Genomic DNA, 20,117 nt, shown 5'->3' on the forward strand with positions numbered 1-20,117 from the left:
AGGGGGTTATATACAGGAGAGGATACAAGCCATGTGAGGGGGTTATATACAGGAGACGACACAAGCCACGTGAGGGGGTTATATACAGGAGAGGACACAAGCCATGTGAGGGGGTTATATACAGAAGAGGATACAAGCCATGTGAGGGGGTTATATACAGGAGAGAACACAAGCCATGTGAGGGGGTTATATACAGGAGAGGATACAAGCCATGTGAGGGGGTTATATACAGGAGAGGATACAAGCCATGTGAGGGGTTATATATAGGAGAGGATACAAGCCATGTGAGGGGGTTATATACAGAAGAGGATACAAGCCATGTGAGGGGTTATATATAGGAGAGGATACAAGCCATGTGAGGGGTTATATATAGGAGAGGATACAAGCCATGTGAGGGGGTTATATACAGGAGTGAACACAAGCCATGTGAGGGGTTATATGCAGGAGTGGATACAAGCCATGTGGGGGGTTATATGCAGGAGAGGACACAATCCATGTGGGGGGTTATATGCAGGAGAGGACACAAGCCATGTGAGGGGGTTATATGCAGGAGAGGATACAAGCCATGTGGGGGGTTATATACAGGAGGTGATACAAGCCATGTGAGAGGGTTATATACTGGAGAGGACACAAGCCATGGGAGGGGGTTATATGCAGGAGAGGATACAGGCCATGTGAGGGGGTTATATACAGGAGACGACACAAGCCACGTGAGGGGGTTATATACAGGAGAGGACACAAGCCATGTGAGGGGTTATATACTGGAGAGGACACAAGCCATGGGAGGGGGTTATATGCAGGAGAGGATACAAGCCATGTGAGGGGGTTATATACAGGAGAGGATACAAGCCATGTGAGGGGGTTATATACAGGAGAGGATACAAGCCATGTGGGGGGTTATATATAAAAGAGGATACAAGCCATGTGAGGGGGTTATATACAGGAGAGGATACAAGCCATGTGAGGGGGTTATATACAGAAGAGGATACAAGCCATGTGAGGGGTTATAGACAGGAGAGGATACAAGCCATGTGAGGGGTTATATATATGAGAGGATACAAGCCATGTGAGGGGTTATATACAGGAGAGAACACAAGCCACGTGAGGGGGTTATATACAGGAGAGGATACAAGCCATGTGAGGGGGTTATATACAGGAGAGGATACAAGCCATGTGAGGGGTTATATACAGGAGAGGATACAAGCCATGTGAGGGGTTATATGCAGGAGAGGACACAAGCCATGTGAGGGGTTATATGCAGGAGAGGATACAAGCAATGTGAGGGGTTATATACAGGAGAGGATACAAGCCATGTGAGAGGTTATATACAGGAGAGGATACAAGCCATGTGAGGGGTTATATATAGGAGAGGATACAAGCCATGTGAGGGGGTTATTTACAGAAGAGGATACAAGCCATGTGAGGGGTTATATACAGGAGAGGATACAAGCCATGTGAGGGGTTATATATAGGAGAGGATACAAGCCATGTGAGGGGGTTATATACAGGAGATAACACAAGCCATGTGAGGGGGTTATATACAGGAGAGGATACAAGCCATGTGAGGGGGTTATATACAGGAGAGGACACAAGCCATGTGGGGGGTTATATGTAGGAGTGGATACAAGCCATGTGAGGGGGTTATATACAGGAGAGGATACAAGCCATGTGAGGGGGTTATATACAGAAGAGGATACAAGCCATGTGAGGGGTTATAGACAGGAGAGGATACAAGCCATGTGAGGGGTTATATATATGAGAGGATACAAGCCATGTGAGGGGTTATATACAGGAGAGAACACAAGCCACGTGAGGGGGTTATATACAGGAGAGGATACAAGCCATGTGAGGGGGTTATATACAGGAGAGGATACAAGCCATGTGAGGGGTTATATACAGGAGAGGATACAAGCCATGTGAGGGGTTATATGCAGGAGAGGACACAAGCCATGTGAGGGGTTATATGCAGGAGAGGATACAAGCAATGTGAGGGGTTATATACAGGAGAGGATACAAGCCATGTGAGAGGTTATATACAGGAGAGGATACAAGCCATGTGAGGGGTTATATATAGGAGAGGATACAAGCCATGTGAGGGGGTTATTTACAGAAGAGGATACAAGCCATGTGAGGGGTTATATACAGGAGAGGATACAAGCCATGTGAGGGGTTATATATAGGAGAGGATACAAGCCATGTGAGGGGGTTATATACAGGAGATAACACAAGCCATGTGAGGGGGTTATATACAGGAGAGGATACAAGCCATGTGAGGGGGTTATATACAGGAGAGGACACAAGCCATGTGGGGGGTTATATGTAGGAGTGGATACAAGCCATGTGAGGGGGTTATATACAGGAGAGGATACAAGCCATGTGAGGGGGTTATATACAGAAGAGGATACAAGCCATGTGAGGGGTTATAGACAGGAGAGGATACAAGCCATGTGAGGGGTTATATATATGAGAGGATACAAGCCATGTGAGGGGTTATATACAGGAGAGAACACAAGCCACGTGAGGGGGTTATATACAGGAGAGGATACAAGCCATGTGAGGGGGTTATATACAGGAGAGGATACAAGCCATGTGAGGGGTTATATACAGGAGAGGATACAAGCCATGTGAGGGGTTATATGCAGGAGAGGACACAAGCCATGTGAGGGGTTATATGCAGGAGAGGATACAAGCAATGTGAGGGGTTATATACAGGAGAGGATACAAGCCATGTGAGAGGTTATATACAGGAGAGGATACAAGCCATGTGAGGGGTTATATATAGGAGAGGATACAAGCCATGTGAGGGGGTTATTTACAGAAGAGGATACAAGCCATGTGAGGGGTTATATACAGGAGAGGATACAAGCCATGTGAGGGGTTATATATAGGAGAGGATACAAGCCATGTGAGGGGGTTATATACAGGAGATAACACAAGCCATGTGAGGGGGTTATATACAGGAGAGGATACAAGCCATGTGAGGGGGTTATATACAGGAGAGGACACAAGCCATGTGGGGGGTTATATGTAGGAGTGGATACAAGCCATGTGGGGGGTTATATGCAGGAGAGGATACAAGCCATTTGAGAGGAGTTATATACAGGAGAGGACACAAGCCATGTGAGGGGGTTATATACAGGAGAGGATACAAGCCATGTGGGGGGTTATATACAGGAGTGGATACAAGCCATGTGAGAGGGTTATATACAGGAGAGAACACAAGCATGTGAGGGGGTTATATGCAGGAGAGGATACAAGCCATGTGAGGGGGTTATATACAGGAGAGGATACAAGCCATGTGAGGGGGTTATATACAGGAGTGGACACAAGCCATGTGAGGGGTTATATACAGGAGAGGATACAAGCCATGTGAGGGGGTTATATACAGGAGAGGATACAAGCCATGTGAGGGGGTTATATACAGGAGAGGATACAAGCCATGTGAGGGGTTATATACAGGAGAGGATACAAGCCATGTGAGGGGGTTATATACAGGAGAGGATACAAGCCATGTGAGGGGGTTATATACAGGAGGAGTGGACACAAGCCACGTGAGGGGGTTATATACAGGAGAGGATACAAGCCATGTGAGGGGTTATATACAGGAGAGGATACAAGCCACGTGAGGGGGTTATATACAGGAGAGGATACAAGCCATGTGAGGGGTTATATACAGGAGAGGACACAAGCCATGTGAGGGGGTTATATACAGGAGAGGATACAAGCCATGTGAGGGGGTTATATACAGGAGTGGACACAAGCCACGTGAGGGGGTTATATACACGAGAGTACACAAGCCACGTGAGGGGGTTATATACAGGAGAGGACACAAGCCATGAGAGAGATTTATATACAGGAGAGGACACAAGCCATGTGAGGGGGTTATATACAGGAGAGGACACAAGCCATGTGAGGGGTTATATGCAGGAGAGGATACAAGCAATGTGAGGGGTTATATACAGGAGAGGATACAAGCCATGTGAGAGGTTATATACAGGAGAGGATACAAGCCATGTGAGGGGTTATATATAGGAGAGGATACAAGCCATGTGAGGGGGTTATTTACAGAAGAGGATACAAGCCATGTGAGGGGTTATATACAGGAGAGGATACAAGCCATGTGAGGGGTTATATATAGGAGAGGATACAAGCCATGTGAGGGGGTTATATACAGGAGAGGATACAAGCCATGTGAGGGGGTTATATACAGGAGTGGACACAAGCCATGTGAGGGGTTATATACAGGAGAGGATACAAGCCATGTGAGGGGGTTATATACAGGAGAGGATACAAGCCATGTGAGGGGGTTATATACAGGAGAGGATACAAGCCATGTGAGGGGTTATATACAGGAGAGGATACAAGCCATGTGAGGGGGTTATATACAGGAGAGGATACAAGCCATGTGAGGGGGTTATATACAGGAGGAGTGGACACAAGCCACGTGAGGGGGTTATATACAGGAGAGGATACAAGCCATGTGAGGGGTTATATACAGGAGAGGATACAAGCCACGTGAGGGGGTTATATACAGGAGAGGATACAAGCCATGTGAGGGGTTATATACAGGAGAGGACACAAGCCATATGAGGGGGTTATATACAGGAGAGGATACAAGCCATGTGAGGGGGTTATATACAGGAGTGGACGCAAGCCACGTGAGGGGGTTATATACACGAGAGTACACAAGCCACGTGAGGGGGTTATATACAGGAGAGGACACAAGCCATGAGAGGGGGTTATATACAGGAGAGGACACAAGCCATATGAGGGGTTATATACTGCCCAGCCCAATTTAGTATATAGCCAGCCAGCCCCCTTTAGTATAGCGCTATTCCCCTGTAGTATACAGCCAGCCCCGTTTTGCAAGCACTTAAAAAAAAATAAACTTACATACTCACCTTCAGGTGTTCCCAATGCTCAGCGCGGCTCTTTTTCTGTCTTCTCCGCGTCTCTGCCGCTTGTTACAGAGAAGGAGCCGCGCAGAACATCAGTGGCACAGGAAGGTGAGTATGCAAGTTTATTTTTTTTAATTGACTCTGTATATAAGCCAGAGTGCTTATATACAGCACCAATAAATAAAAAAGGAATGTAAATGAAAAAACTTATGAATTACAAAAAAAGCAGGTTAATGTGTTAAATTTTAAACATTTGAAGCATGTGAAATTATTCCAATTGACATGTTTAAATAAGGTTCAAGAAAAAAAAATCCTTCCTTTACACCTGCCCTGGACCAGGTGCAGAGTTGCACCTAAAAAGATGCAAAAAAAAAAAGGTGCGAGGAACATCCGGAAAATAAAGATACATAAGGCACTGCACAAGGAGCAGTCAAAGGTGGGCTTGAAAAATGACAGCAAAAGTGGCAAAAATGAGAAAATTCAACAGAAATAAAGATACATGTCTCCTGGTGTATCATTACATTATGGAGGTCATATACTAAGGGCCCGAATCACGTTTTTCCAGCAGGTTACGCAAATTTTTCCGTATTGCGTTGATTTTCCCTGTATTGCCCCAGGGTTTTGGTGCACGCATGCATGCAACGGAAATGGGGGGGCGTGGCTGCATGAAAACCCGACAGATTCGGAAAAACCGCCGCATTTTTTTAAAAAAAAGCGTCGCTTGACACGTGCTTACCTGCACCTGGTCCGGCTTGGTGAACTTCAGTGCATTACGAGGAACTTCAGCACAGCAGTGACATCTAGTGAATCGCCGGAAAACCCGAATCCTCCACACAGAACGCACCGCTGGATCGCGAATGGGCCGGGTAAGTAAATCTGCCCCTATTTGTGTTCATAGAGGGAGGATCACAGTGCAGCATTATAGTCCTCTTAGTTACCGCTTTCAGGGTACAGTGACTATTCATTTATTTCTAACGATTTAGCTGTTTGAGGCCTTGTTTTTTATGGGATAAGTGGTATTTTTTAATGGCACCATTTTATGCTGTATTTAACCAGTTACAAAATGTTTCTTTTTATGGCATCCCCAGTGAGGTATAAATAGCGGAGCTTTATAGAACATATCATGTCACGTGTTATAGATGCTGGGATACAAATTTTTTTTAAAAAATTTCAGGATTGTATACTGCATATCACTTGAAGTTTTAAATTCTATTTTTCAGAAACGGCTGATGTAGAAGAATAATTTGTCACGGAAACGCTTGGATCTGGACTTTTTGTACTGTTCCTGGGAAATTTTCTGGAGATTCTGTAGATGTTTAAGTCAGATCTCATCTCATGTCACATTGCCAAGACTTCAGCATGTAGTCACAGGAAGATTTGTACTACACCACAGTTTTGTGCCTTATAAATATGAACTCGGTTACGTGAAACTTTCTTTGTGTGATATTAATGTTCATCTATATGTGGTGACAAGAAGAAAGGAGCCACAAGACAAGGGGAGGTATCGCCACCTTGTGGTCAGATATAATAATGGTCCCATCAGAATAATGTGTAAAATCAGTTGTCATTTTCTAGCATTAAATAATGTAGAAATTAGATCTAAAATGTCTTGTTTTATGTTCTTCACATTCTATAAGCTTTTTGATATTTAAATTGCAACACCAAGAAGGACAGGCGGTAATATTATCCAAATTGAAGAATTAGCCGGTGCTTATCAGGACTGTAAACAACAAGATTTACAGGCACCTTGCTCCAATCTGTGACATTTGGGAGGGACATAACATCCAGATCAGCAACATGTCAAGTCTTGTGGTGCTATGGGTGATGCCTCCTGATTGTGGATGAGACCGTTATTACCACTTAGTGCGATGTGTATAAGCCAATAGGTTCAACATTATGTCCAGGTGGTCAGGAGAACAATGATGAACTGGAACAGGAGCATCATTTTCTCTCTGCAAGATCTTCCTTCTAGTGATGCGAAGTCCGGCTCTTCTTAATGAGCTGGATCATTAGGCTCCAATCACTAAAAAGAGCCGGGTCTTCTGGCTCCTTATTAAATGTATAATAGGTAGCATTAGGCCAGTAGGTCCCCCACTCCACTCCACTTTTATCAGGTTAAAGGAAACCTATCATTTGATTTGATGAACCAAACATACTGTAGCTACACTAATGCAGAAACATGTCTTGTTTAATCCCTGAGTGGTTTTGCTGCCAAATCAATTCTAACATTATGATAATTAAGCTGTAATAATAATAATTCCTTTATTTTTATAGCGCACACAGATTATGCAGCGCTGCACAGAGTTTGCCAAATTGGTCAAATTAACCTACCAGCATGTTTTTGGAATGTGGGAGGAAACCGGAGGACACGGTGGAAACCCATGCAAACACGGGAGAGAACATAAAAAAGTCTTTGCAGATGTTGACCCTGAGACATGAACCATGGTCCCCAGCGCTGCAAGGCTGTAATGTAATCTCACTTCTGTGGCTGCCCAAGAGCTTCTCCTATCACATTAGTTATGCACTGCTCACAGGATGATGTAATCCCTGGGTTGTGCCTGAAGACAGAATAATCAATTGCTGCACCATCTCCCAGCTGCTGTGTATGAGTGATCCAGCTCAGGTTGATTAGTCCTGTCTGGACTAAACCCAGTGTGTAATACAAGCTCTGTGTAACTTGTGCAAACATGCAATCCAGCTTTCCCAAAGTCCTGAATGTCATAGTGTAGCTACAGCATTCTCAAGGTATGTTTGCTTCATAATGCATCAAATCAAATGGTAGATTATCTTTAACCCCTTAGCGCTCTGCGCCGTAGCTGTACTGCGCTGAGTCCCGCGATTAGCGCTCAGCGCAGTACAGCTATGGCGCAGAGACGATGCCGATTCAGCGCTGTATAGCAGCCGAACCGGCATCGTTAGCCGCGGGATTTCAGCGGTAATCTACCGCTGACATCCCCGGCTAACACCCGCGGTCGGAGTGGGCTCCAATCGCGGGTGTTTAACCCGTTAAATGCCGCGGTCAACGCGACCGCGGCATTTAACATGCCTTCTGGGGGTCTTTACCCCACGATCGCCCCCCCCCCCCCCCCGCACCGTTTTCGGGGGGGGGGGGGGGGGGGGGGGGGCGATCGCTGTTTTGGCTCCTCTGGGGTCCGATCGGGACCCCAGAGAAGCCTGGAGGGTTTACCTTTAAGATGGCGTCTGTGACGTCATCTTAAAGGCAAAGTGTCAGCCTATGCATCTGCATAGGCTGGCACTGCTAATACCCTGCATTACATTAGTATTGCAGAGCATTATCAAGAACAAGCAATCAGATGATTGCTTGTTCATATCCCATGGTGGATCATGTAAAAAATGTACAAAATAATGTTTTTCAATAAAAAATTACTTTATAAATCACTAAAAATGCCCATAAGCCCCAAATATAAAGAGACATATAACGCTCAAAAAAGTCTAAATCATAACACAAACCCCACATATATAGTATCACCGCGTCCGTAACAATCCATAGAATAAATCTAAATAACTATTGAACCCATATGATGAACGCCGTAAAAAAAAACGTCAAAAACCCGCCAAAAATTATGATTTTTACCTATTATATCCCACTAAAAATGCAATAAAAAGTGATCAACAAAACATATGTACTCCAGAATGATATTGTTGCAAAGAACAACATGTCCCACAAAAAACAAGCCATCAACCAGCTCTGTAGCCAAAAACGTAACAATGTTATGCCACTTGGAAGACAGCGATGCAAAAAATGATCGATTTTTCCCCACATTAGGGTTTTATTTGGCAAATTTAGTAAAACATAAGAAAAAATATTCATGTCTGGTATCCCCGTAATCGTATCGACCCATAGAATAAAGATAACAGGATTATTAGGCTATACGGTGAACACGAAAAAAAAAAAAGTAAAAAATCCAGTACAGAATTGATGTTTTTCTACTCATGACCTCAAAAAAAGTTCCAAAATTTTCAACGATAGGTGATACCAACCCCAAAATGGTAACACTGGAAAAAGCATCTCGTCCCGCAAAAAAAATGCCGTCACATGGCCCAAATAACGGAAAAGCGAAAATTTTATAGCCTTCAAAAGGGGGCAACCAGAAAACTAAAATCCTGGCAGCTGCAGGGTGCTCCTTCCCTTCTGTGCCTCGCTGTGCCCCCATAACACAAGTAACGGCCACGTGTGGGGGGTCGCTGCACTCAGGAGAAATTGTAGAACAAATTTTATGGTGAGTTTTCTCTTTTTATCTTTTGGAAATGTGTAAATTTTAGGGCTAAATGAACGTATAACCGACAAAATTTGACCATTCTAAATTTCACCGCCATTTTGATTCAATTACTATGAAGATCTCAAGGGGTTAACAATCTTTGTAAATGCTGTTTCTGATAGTTTGAGGGGTGCAGATTTGAAAATGGGTTGGTTATATAGGGGGTTTTGTTGCTAAATATGTAAAATTTGATTTCAAACAGTATTTATCCCCAAAATAGTCAATTCCGAAAATACGGAAAATCACTATTCGATTTGTAGGCCGCGTGACGTCAAAATAAATTATCCAAACATTACCCAAAAATTATGAAAATGTAAAGTAGACAAATGGGAAATGTTATTCTGCAAGTTATTTAGGTGGTAAATCTATCTGCCTGAAAACGCGGTGATTTTTCTAAAAATTCATAATTTTTTTCTTTTTTTTGTAAATAAACGCAAAACTTATCAGCCAAAATTTACCACTAAAATGAAGTACAAGATGTGGGGAAAAAACTATCTCAGAATCGCTTTGATAAGTAACAGTGTTCAAAAGTTATTACCACAGGAAGAGACACTGGTCAAATTTCAAAACAAAGTTGCGAGCCTTAACCTGCAAACCTTAAGGGGTTAAAGGGGCATAGTGAGCCAATTTGGGGCGGGGTTAAGTAAGCTATAGGCTCACTAAGGGGAGCGGCTTCTCCATGCTGACTCGTTGGCATTCGATCTGGCACTACTTCCTTCCTCCTCCCTCCTGCAGATGTGAGCTGACAGAGATTTGCTTGGAGCACGGTGTTGGCTCAAGGCTGCAAGAGTGGGAGAAGGAGTGGGCTAGCAGAGCAGAGAGCAAATAATGATGATGAGTGCAGTCTAGTAATTAATGCAATTGATACATGACTGGGAACCAAGTAACTTTTATGTACTTTTGAAAGTGAGTCGAACGAGTAATGTTAAAAGCAGTTTAATGAGGGAACTGGATTTGGTGAGGACAAACAAGACGGTGAACCCTAAACTCCAGACACCTAAAATCTCCTACCTGCTTGCCTCATGCATCCTAATCACTGTGGGACAACTAGAAGGTGGTCCCTCCCTGTGCCAAAGTGCAAACACATAATAAGGCAAACAACACAAACAGGAAGCATATTCAACGAGCCGCATCACAACAGAGAGATCAAACAATGTACCAAATCGACAGGAAAACCATGGGACAAGGGGTCAGGAGATATTAGATATAAGCAAGTAAGCTAGGTTATAGGGAACTAGAACTAGAACGGATGCAAGGCTCCAGGGAGTTTTCAAGTGATTTCCCGATACACTGCTGACTGTCCATCGCGGGAGATTAACCCCTGCTGAACTGGGGTGTAGCTGCAGAACACTGAGTGTGGTGCAAATCAATAAACACAACCACCAAACATATGATTGTACTGTATTAATAATAATTCTTTATTTATATAGCGCACACAGATTACGCAGAACTGCACCAAGTACGGTATGTCAAATCAGTCCCTGTCCCCATTGGCTCACAATCTTAACAACCTACCAGTATGTTTTGGAGTGTGGGAGGAAACCAGAGAACCCGGAGGAAACCCATGTAAACACCTCTGGGGGAAATATTTTGTACATCGTGTTGTGGCAGTTGTTACACACAGAGACAGGCTTAAAGGGGTTATCCGGTTTTAAATTTTTTTTAATGGCCGGGCTGGGGAGGGATAGTTAAATATAATAAACATGGACTTACCACCTCCGGCGCCGCCGATGTCCCGCGCCGCGGTCCCTTTGATCCGTGCCCCTGTAAACAAACAGGGGCACGGAAGCCGCGCACAGGGAGCTTCCGGTCCGCGTTGTGGACGGCTCCTCCCATCCGTCCCTATCTCTCAGCGTTGTAAGCGCTGGGAGATGGTGCGCATGGGAGCATCCGGCCGGCCGGAAGCTCCCTGTGCACCCTTGTACTGAAACCGGCGCACGGAGAAGACGGGCCGCGGTGCGGGACATCGGCAGCACCGGAGGAGGTAAGTACATGTTTATTATGTTTAAATAGCCCTCCCCAGCCCGGACATAAAAAAAATTTTAAACCCGGATAACCCCTTTAACAGTACAGTTACATACATACACTACAAGGGGCGCGTTCTTACATGTTGATAGTTCCTTAGTTGCAAACAAACAGTTACAGGACAATACGGTTTAACACGACCAATAAACCACTGTTCACACTAGCAAAGTCAGAGTAAGGGTGATGTCACACATGGCGTTTTTGAACATCCATTTTCAGTCCGTTTTTGGCAGTTTACCATGCGTTTGGCTGCTTCCAACCTGTTCATCTATTAAGATAATTGGGAAAAACTGACTAAAAACATACCAAAACGCCATGTGTGGCATCACCCCTAAACACAAAGACAAAATGAACACATCCTCAGGAACGGATGAACGCAATTCAGCGGTTATGTGTGAACGCGGCTTAAAAGTGCATGCAACATGCTTCCGATACGCACATAATAACTATCCGCATTACATGGGATGCATGCATGCTGGGCTTTGTAGTCCCACAGCAGCAGGTTGCATACTTCTGTATGTGGCTGTAAATATCTTATGCAGTTATCAGTATAACCGATAATAGTGAAGGTTATTCGGGGACTTGTGATTCTACTGTGTCAGAAAATTGTTCCTGTGAATAAAGTTGCAGGAGTTTGACGCTCCGTCTGACGTTTGATATTAAATATAAAAATGGCGGCCATGATGTTTGCTGTGGGCCGGCGGGCAGTGCTGGCTGCCAGAGGAGCACCGAGCGGGATCCGGGTAAGTCCTAGTCTTCCCCCGTCCTCGCTCTATAACATTCGTGACATATCCGGCAGCCAGCGCCGAGCAGCTCTGCAAAAAGGGCGCCAAACACTGCAGCCCAGATTGCAAAGTTCTCTGCACACGTGACCGATCCATAGCCAATGGGAGGCGCATGCTATTAAGCGGTGTAGCGGCCAGATTTGATGTGGGTATTATTGCCCGATTGCTAAGAGACCTTATATTGTGAACAGGGACATGGTGTCCTCAGCTTGGAGCAACTTACCTAAGTGTAGTAGTGCACCTGTAGGAGAGAAAGAGTGCTGACCTTTGGTAATGACATTCTGGCTGTAAGAATGTTGTTCTGCAGCAGCTGAGGTGTATAGGATCTGGCGCTGCGGCAGGTTGAGCGTGCATGGGGGAGGCGCTGGGGCAGGTTGAGCTTGAGGGGGGGGGGCGCTGGGGCAGGTTGAGCTTGAGGGGGGGGCGCTGGGGCAGGTTGAGCTTGAGGGGGGGGGCGCTGGGGCAGGTTGAGCTTGAGGGGGGGGGGCGCTGGGGCAGGTTGAGCTTGAGGGGGGGGGGCGCTGGGGCAGGTTGAGCTTGCAGGGGGGGCGCTGGGGCAGGTTGAGCTTGCAGGGGGGGCGCTGGGGCAGGTTGAGCTTGAGGGGGGGGCGCGCTGGGGCAGGTTGAGCTTGCAGGGGGGGCGCTGGGGCAGGTTGAGCTTGCAGGGGGGGGGGCGCTGGGGCAGGTTGAGCTTGCAGGGGGGGGCGCTGGGGCAGGTTGAGCTTGCAGGGGGGGGGCGCTGGGGCAGGTTGAGCTTGCAGGGGGGGGGCGCTGGGGCAGGTTGAGCTTGCGGGGGGGGGGCGCTGGGGCAGGTTGAGCTTGAGGGGGGGGCGCTGGGGCAGGTTGAGCTTGAGGGGGGGGGCGCTGGGGCAGGTTGAGCTTGCAGGGGGGGGCGCTGGGGCAGGTTGAGCTTGCAGGGGGGGGCGCTGGGGCAGGTTGAGCTTGCAGGGGGGGGCGCTGGGGCAGGTTGAGCTTGCAGGGGGGGGCGCTGGGGCAGGTTGAGCTTGCAGGGGGGGGCGCTGGGGCAGGTTGAGCTTGCAGGGGGGGGCGCTGGGGCAGGTTGAGCTTGCAGGGGGGGGCGCTGGGGCAGGTTGAGCTTGCAGGGGGGGGCGCTGGGGCAGGTTGAGCTTGCAGGGGGGGGCGCTGGGGCAGGTTGAGCTTGCAGGGGGGGCGCTGGGGCAGGTTGAGCTTACAGGGGGGGGCGCTGGGGCAGGTTGAGCTTGCAGGGGGGGGGCGCTGGGGCAGGTTGAGCTTGCAGGGGGGGGCGCTGGGGCAGGTTGAGCTTGCAGGGGGGGCGCTGGGGCAGGTTGAGCTTACAGGGGGGGGCGCTGGGGCAGGTTGAGCTTGCAGGGGGGGGGCAGGGGCAGGTTGAGCTTGCAGGGGGGGGCGCTGGGGCAGGTTGAGCTTGCAGGAGGGGGCGCTGGGGCAGGTTGAGCTTGCAGGGGGGGGCGCTGGGGCAGGTTGAGCTTGCAGGGGGGGGGCGCTGGGGCAGGTTGAGCTTGCAGGAGGGGGCGCTGGGGCAGGTTGAGCTTGCAGGGGGGGGCGCTGGGGCAGGTTGAGCTTGCAGGGGGGGGCGCTGGGGCAGGTTGAGCTTGCAGGGGGGGGCGCGCTGGGGCAGGTTGAGCTTGCAGGGGGGGGGCGCTGGGGCAGGTTGAGCTTGCAGGGGGGGCGCGCTGGGGAAGGTTGAGCTTGCGGGGGGGGGGGGCGCTGGGGCAGGTTTAGCGCGCAGGGGGGAGGTGCTGTGGCAGGGGGGGGGGGGGGGGTTGTACATGATTTTAGTCCCATATACTTATTCAGTACCTGGTGTTTATCAAGGCCGGCATTTTTTTTTTCCATGACGGTCTTGATGTTCCCTTATCCCTGTGCAGCGAGCACATGATTCAGGCCTTGTCATATGTTTGGCGCGAGACACTCCACAATAGACTTGAGTCAATTAGCGAGCTCTCATTCCATAAAGTTGGTAAATCCGCAAAAAGTTTTGCATACTTTGAATCTTGGGAACTGACGATGGAGATTAAAAGCTGAAATTGCACAAAGCTTTGTTGCTCAAATGGAGAAGGAAACTGAATGGCTGTGCCTTTTTCTAGACCAAACTCTCGTTTGTAGACGCCCTTCTGTGTCTGTGAGATTCACCAGTCTGATAGGGGGCAGAGGGGGGAGTAACAAGACTGGCACACAATGCGGCTGCACTGGATGATTGCATAGAAAGCCCGGACCTTCCAGTGTCCCACTGGTGTTTCCAAGGTCACAGTTACATGTGTAATGCCACAATAAAATCTGCAATCCTATTTTTGTAAACGTACAGTTCCTGAGGTTTTGTGGTAATTTTATAATGGCTGAATGGATGTGACCTTGAATAAATGTACTAATACCCCTCTCGTGGAGACTCCCTATAACAGTGATGGCGAACCTTTTTGAGACTGAGTGCCCAGACTACCACCAAAACCCACACATTTATCACAAAGTGCTTATATAAGCAGTGATTTATTTATTTGTTGAACTGTTCTCCTAACATAACAGCCTCCTAAGGACACTGATACAATTGAAAGCCGGAGGGCATACTGTATAATGCCCGCTGTGAGCCCCACCTGCATACTGTATAATGCCCGCTGTGAGCCCCACCTGCATACTGTATAATGCCCGCTGTGAGCCCCACCTGCATACTGTATAATGCCCGCTGTGAGCCCCACCTGCATACTGTATAATGCCCGCTGTGAGCCCCACCTGCATACTGTATAATGCCCGCTGTGAGCCCCACCTGCATACTGTATAATGCCCGCTGTGAGCCCCACCTGCATACTGTATAATGCCCGCTGTGAGCCCCACCTGCATACTGTATAATGCCCGCTGTGAGCCCCACCTGCATACTGTATAATGCCCGCTGTGAGCCCCACCTGCATACTGTATAATGCCCGCTGTGAGCCCCACCTGCATACTGTATAATGCCCGCTGTGAGCCCCACCTGCATACTGTATAATGCCCGCTGTGAGCCCCACCTGCATACTGTATAATGCCCGCTGTGAGCCCCACCTGCATACTGTATAATGCCCGCTGTGAGCCCCACCTGCATACTGTATAATGCCCGCTGTGAGCCCCACCTGCATACTGTATAATGCCCGCTGTGAGCCCCACCTGCATACTGTATAATGCCCGCTGTGAGCCCCACCTGCATACTGTATAATGCCCCCTGTGAGCCCCACCTGCATACTGTATAATGCCCCCTGTGAGCCCCACCTGCATACTGTATAATGCCCCCTGTGAGCCCCAACCGCATACTGTATAATGCCCCCTGTGAGCCCCACCCGCATACTGTATAATGCCCCCTGTGAGCCCCACCCGCATACTGTATAATGCCCCCTGTGAGCCCCACCCGCATACTGTATAATGCCCCCTGTGAGCCCCACCCGCATACTGTATAATGCCCCCTGTGAGCCCCACCCGCATACTGTATAATGCCCCCTGTGAGCCCCACCCGCATACTGTATAATGCCCCCTGTGAGCCCCACCCGCATACTGTATAATGCCCGCTGTGAGCCCCACCCGCATACTGTATAATGCCCGCTGTGAGCCCCACCCGCATACTGTATAATGCCCCCTGTGAGCCCCACCCGCATACTGTATAATGCCCGCTGTGAGCCCCACCTGCATACTGTATAATGCCCGCTGTGAGCCCCACCTGCATACTGTATAATGCCCGCTGTGAGCCCCACCTGCATACTGTATAATGCCCGCTGTGAGCCCCACCTGCATACTGTATAATGCCCGCTGTGAGCCCCACCTGCATACTGTATAATGCCCGCTGTGAGCCCCACCTGCATACTGTATAATGCCCGCTGTGAGCCCCACCTGCATACTGTATAATGCCCGCTGTGAGCCCCACCTGCATACTGTATAATGCCCGCTGTGAGCCCCACCCGCATACTGTATAATGCCCGCTGTGAGCCCCACCCGCATACTGTATAATGCCCGCTGTGAGCCCCACCCGCATACTGTATAATGCCCGCTGTGAGCCCCACCCGCATACTGTATAATGCCCGCTGTGAGCCCCACCCGCATACTGTATAATGCCCGCTGTGAGCCCCACCCGCATACTGTATAATGCCCGCTGTGAGCCCCACCCGCATACTGTATAATGCCCGCTGTGAGCCCCACCTGCATACTGTATAATGCCCGCTGTGAGCCCCACCTGCATACTGTATAATGCCCGCTGTGAGCCCCACCTGCATACTGTATAATGCCCCCTGTGAGCCCCACCTGCATACTGTATAATGCCCCCTGTGAGCCCCACCCGCATACTGTATAATGCCCCCTGTGAGCCCCACCCGCATACTGTATAATGCCCCCTGTGAGCCCCACCCGCATACTGTATAATGCCCCTTGTGAGCCCCACCCGCATACTGTATAATGCCCGCTGTGAGCCCCACCCGCATACTGTATAATGCCCCCTGTGAGCCCCACCCGCATACTGTATAATGCCCGCTGTGAGCCCCACCCGCATACTGTATAATGCCCCCTGTGAGCCCCACCCGCATACTGTATAATGCCCCCTGTGAGCCCCACCCGCATACTGTATAATGCCCCCTGTGAGCCCCACCCGCATACTGTATAATGCCCCCTGTGAGCCCCACCCGCATACTGTATAATGCCCCCTGTGAGCCCCACCCGCATACTGTATAATGCCCGCTGTGAGCCCCACCCGCATACTGTATAATGCCCGCTGTGAGCCCCACCCGCATACTGTATAATGCCCGCTGTGAGCCCCACCTGCATACTGTATAATGCCCCCTGTGAGCCCCACCTGCATACTGTATAATGCCCGCTGTGAGCCCCACCTGCATACTGTATAATGCCCGCTGTGAGCCCCACCTGCATACTGTATAATGCCCGCTGTGAGCCCCACCCGCATACTGTATAATGCCCGCTGTGAACCCCACCCGCATACTGTATAATGCCCGCTGTGAGCCCCACCCGCATACTGTATAATGCCCGCTGTGAACCCCACCCGCATACTGTATAATGCCCGCTGTGAGCCCCACCCGCATACTGTATAATGCCCGCTGTGAGCCCCACCCGCATACTGTATAATGCCCGCTGTGAGCCCCACCCGCATACTGTATAATGCCCCCTGTGAGCCCCACCCGCATACTGTATAATGCCCGCTGTGAGCCCCACCCGCATACTGTATAATGCCCGCTGTGAGCCCCACCCGCATACTGTATAATGCCCGCTGTGAGCCCCACCTGCATACTGTATAATGCCCGCTGTGAGCCCCACCTGCATACTGTATAATGCCCGCTGTGAGCCCCACCTGCATACTGTATAATGCCCGCTGTGAGCCCCACCTGCATACTGTATAATGCCCGCTGTGAGCCCCACCTGCATACTGTATAATGCCCGCTGTGAGCCCCACCTGCATACTGTATAATGCCCGCTGTGAGCCCCACCTGCATACTGTATAATGCCCGCTGTGAGCCCCACCCGCATACTGTATAATGTCCCCTGTGAGCCCCACCTGCATACTGTATAATGCCCGCTGTGAGCCCCACCCGCATACTGTATAATGTCCCCTGTGAGCCCCACCTGCATACTGTATAATGCCCCCTGTGAGCCCCACCTGCATACTGTATAATGCCCGCTGTGAGCCCCACCTGCATACTGTATAATGCCCCCTGTGAGCCCCACCTGCATACTGTATAATGCCCGCTGTGAGCCCCACCTGCATACTGTATAATGTCCCCTGTGAGCCCCACCTGCATACTGTATAATGTCCCCTGTGAGCCCCACCTGCATACTGTATAATGTCCCCTGTGAGCCCCACCTGCATACTGTATAATGCCCCCTGTGAGCCCCACCTGCATACTGTATAATGTCCCCTGTGAGCCCCACCTGCATACTGTATAATGCCCCCTGTGAGCCCCACCTGCATACTGTATAATGTCCCCTGTGAGCCCCACCTGCATACTGTATAATGTCCCCTGTGAGCCCCACCTGCATACTGTATAATGCCCGCTGTGAGCCCCACCCGCATACTGTATAATGCCCCCTGTGAGCCCCACCTGCATACTGTATAATGTCCCCTGTGAGCCCCACCTGCATACTGTATAATGCCCCCTGTGAGCCCCACCTGCATACTGTATAATGTCCCCTGTGAGCCCCACCTGCATACTGTATAATGCCCCCTGTGAGCCCCACCTGCATACTGTATAATGTCCCCTGTGAGCCCCACCTGCATACTGTATAATGTCCCCTGTGAGCCCCACCTGCATACTGTATAATGCCCGCTGTGAGCCCCACCTGCATACTGTATAATGCCCGCTGTGAGCCCCACCTGCATACTGTATAATGCCCGCTGTGAGCCCCACCTGCATACTGTATAATGCCCCCTGTGAGCCCCACCTGCATACTGTATAATGCCCGCTGTGAGCCCCACCTGCATACTGTATAATGCCCGCTGTGAGCCCCACCTGCATACTGTATAATGCCCCCTGTGAGCCCCACCTGCATACTGTATAATGCCCCCTGTGAGCCCCACCTGCATACTGTATAATGCCCCCTGTGAGCCCCACCTGCATACTGTATAATGCCCGCTGTGAGCCCCACCTGCATACTGTATAATGCCCGCTGTGGATTCCACCAATATATAATGGCTCCCCTTCATTTTAGCTCACACTTATCATACTCCTGCCCCTTTCTGTTGCCCCTAACTCATATTTCCTACTTTCTGTTGGCTGCTTGCATATAATACCCCCTTTACCTTTGCTCCCACACCTACTGAGCCTTCCCCACTGATGATGCCCTCCCTTCCTTCCCCATAGTGAAAGATGTTGCAAGAAGTCCCTGCTAGCCAGCGCTTATCTGTTATGATTACACCAGGGAAGCAGGGACTCCTTGTACAATATATCACTATGATTCTGTGGGCCATCCTCCACACTTGGGTCAGTCTGGCCCCCAGGAGCCCTTCAGACTCATTAGCATAATTGTAAAAGTTGATTTTAGAAGGAAGGAGGCCATGGATAATAAATATAAGACAATTACTACAGTCACGGTGCCGGGATCTATGTGTAACTGTCCCTGGTTTATCATGATGGATTGTGATGGTAGATTTTCTTTAATAAAAAGCAATCAGACACTCATGTACAAAAAACTGAAGGCAATAAAGACAACAACTTGTTCCACAAAAAAATACGTTTTCACACAAAGCTTCGTCTGGGGAAAAACAAAAGGGAAACAAGTTAGCTATTTTTCAAAATATGATTTATTTTTTATTATGCTAAATCTCAAAAAACTAATTGAAAAAACGCATTAACATTTGGTATTCCTGGACTGGCTCCTGGGGCGTTGCCATAGCCCCTCCATGCTGTAGCTTTACACGCTGTTACACTATCACCCTGCTCCCCCAGCGCTTCCCCTTCACTCTGCCTAATATAATCTCACTGCAGCAGAGGAAGTTTCAGCATAGAGTGCTCCTCCACAGTGTAACAGCCTGTGAATCTGCAGCATGGAGCGGCTCTCGTAATGCCTCCTCAAGAGCCCTTATTAGCATGATTTTTAAAGCTGATTTTGGAAAGGAGGCGGACAAGAATAACAAATATTAGAAGATTACCACAGTCCCGGTGCCTGGATCTATGAGTAAGTGTCCCTTGATTATCAGGATGGATTTTTATTATAGATTTTCTTTTGGGTTTTATGTCACTGTACTTTGCTTTTGTTTTTCCTTTAATTTTTGTTTACTTTAAATAATTGGAGGGACAATCTGACGGATTCGGACTAAGCGTGGAATTTAACATTCAAATTTGTGTTGCAAGCCAAGCACTTACATACACCGGGAGGAAGAAGGTGAACTCCGGCGGACCAGGATCTCAGGATCTTAGTGAATCGCGGCAGAGTGCATCATTGTCGGGGATCACGACTGGGACAGGTAAGTAAATGTGCCCCAATGTGTTAAACAGTACAGAAGGGATCCCTTTCGGACCTGGACTGCTTTACTCAGAACGAAAGCAACACTGCTGTTAGGCCATGGTAAAAACAAGGCCCCCTGTTGACCACCATAAAAAAACCCTGTGTTTGCATTCACTAAGGGGTTAAATAACCCTCACGGTTTACTCCTTCACTCCCCTGTGTCATCCCTT

At 48.9% G+C, this 20,117-nt stretch overlaps 2 protein-coding genes across 4 annotated transcripts in view; both read left to right on the forward strand.

The window, feature by feature from the left end:
* ERICH5 (glutamate rich 5) overlaps positions 1–6,494 on the forward strand; it is a 36,478-nt gene extending 29,984 nt beyond the window's left edge. For all 3 annotated transcript variants that reach the window (XM_072154646.1, XM_072154644.1, XM_072154647.1), the window contains exon 4: positions 6,119–6,494. In XM_072154646.1, the coding sequence (XP_072010747.1) occupies positions 6,119–6,141 (23 nt within the window). In that variant the 3' untranslated portion in view covers positions 6,142–6,494. The remainder of the gene's footprint in view (positions 1–6,118) is intronic.
* A 5,318-nt stretch (positions 6,495–11,812) lies between these two features.
* DECR1 (2,4-dienoyl-CoA reductase 1) overlaps positions 11,813–20,117 on the forward strand; it is a 47,144-nt gene continuing 38,839 nt past the window's right edge. Inside the window, exon 1 of the mRNA XM_072151549.1 lies at positions 11,813–11,946. Coding sequence (XP_072007650.1) covers positions 11,875–11,946 — 72 coding nt within the window. The 5' untranslated portion in view covers positions 11,813–11,874. The remainder of the gene's footprint in view (positions 11,947–20,117) is intronic.

This window comes from Engystomops pustulosus, chromosome 5 (genome assembly GCF_040894005.1).
Source record: "Engystomops pustulosus chromosome 5, aEngPut4.maternal, whole genome shotgun sequence".
NCBI lineage: Eukaryota > Metazoa > Chordata > Amphibia > Anura > Leptodactylidae > Engystomops > Engystomops pustulosus.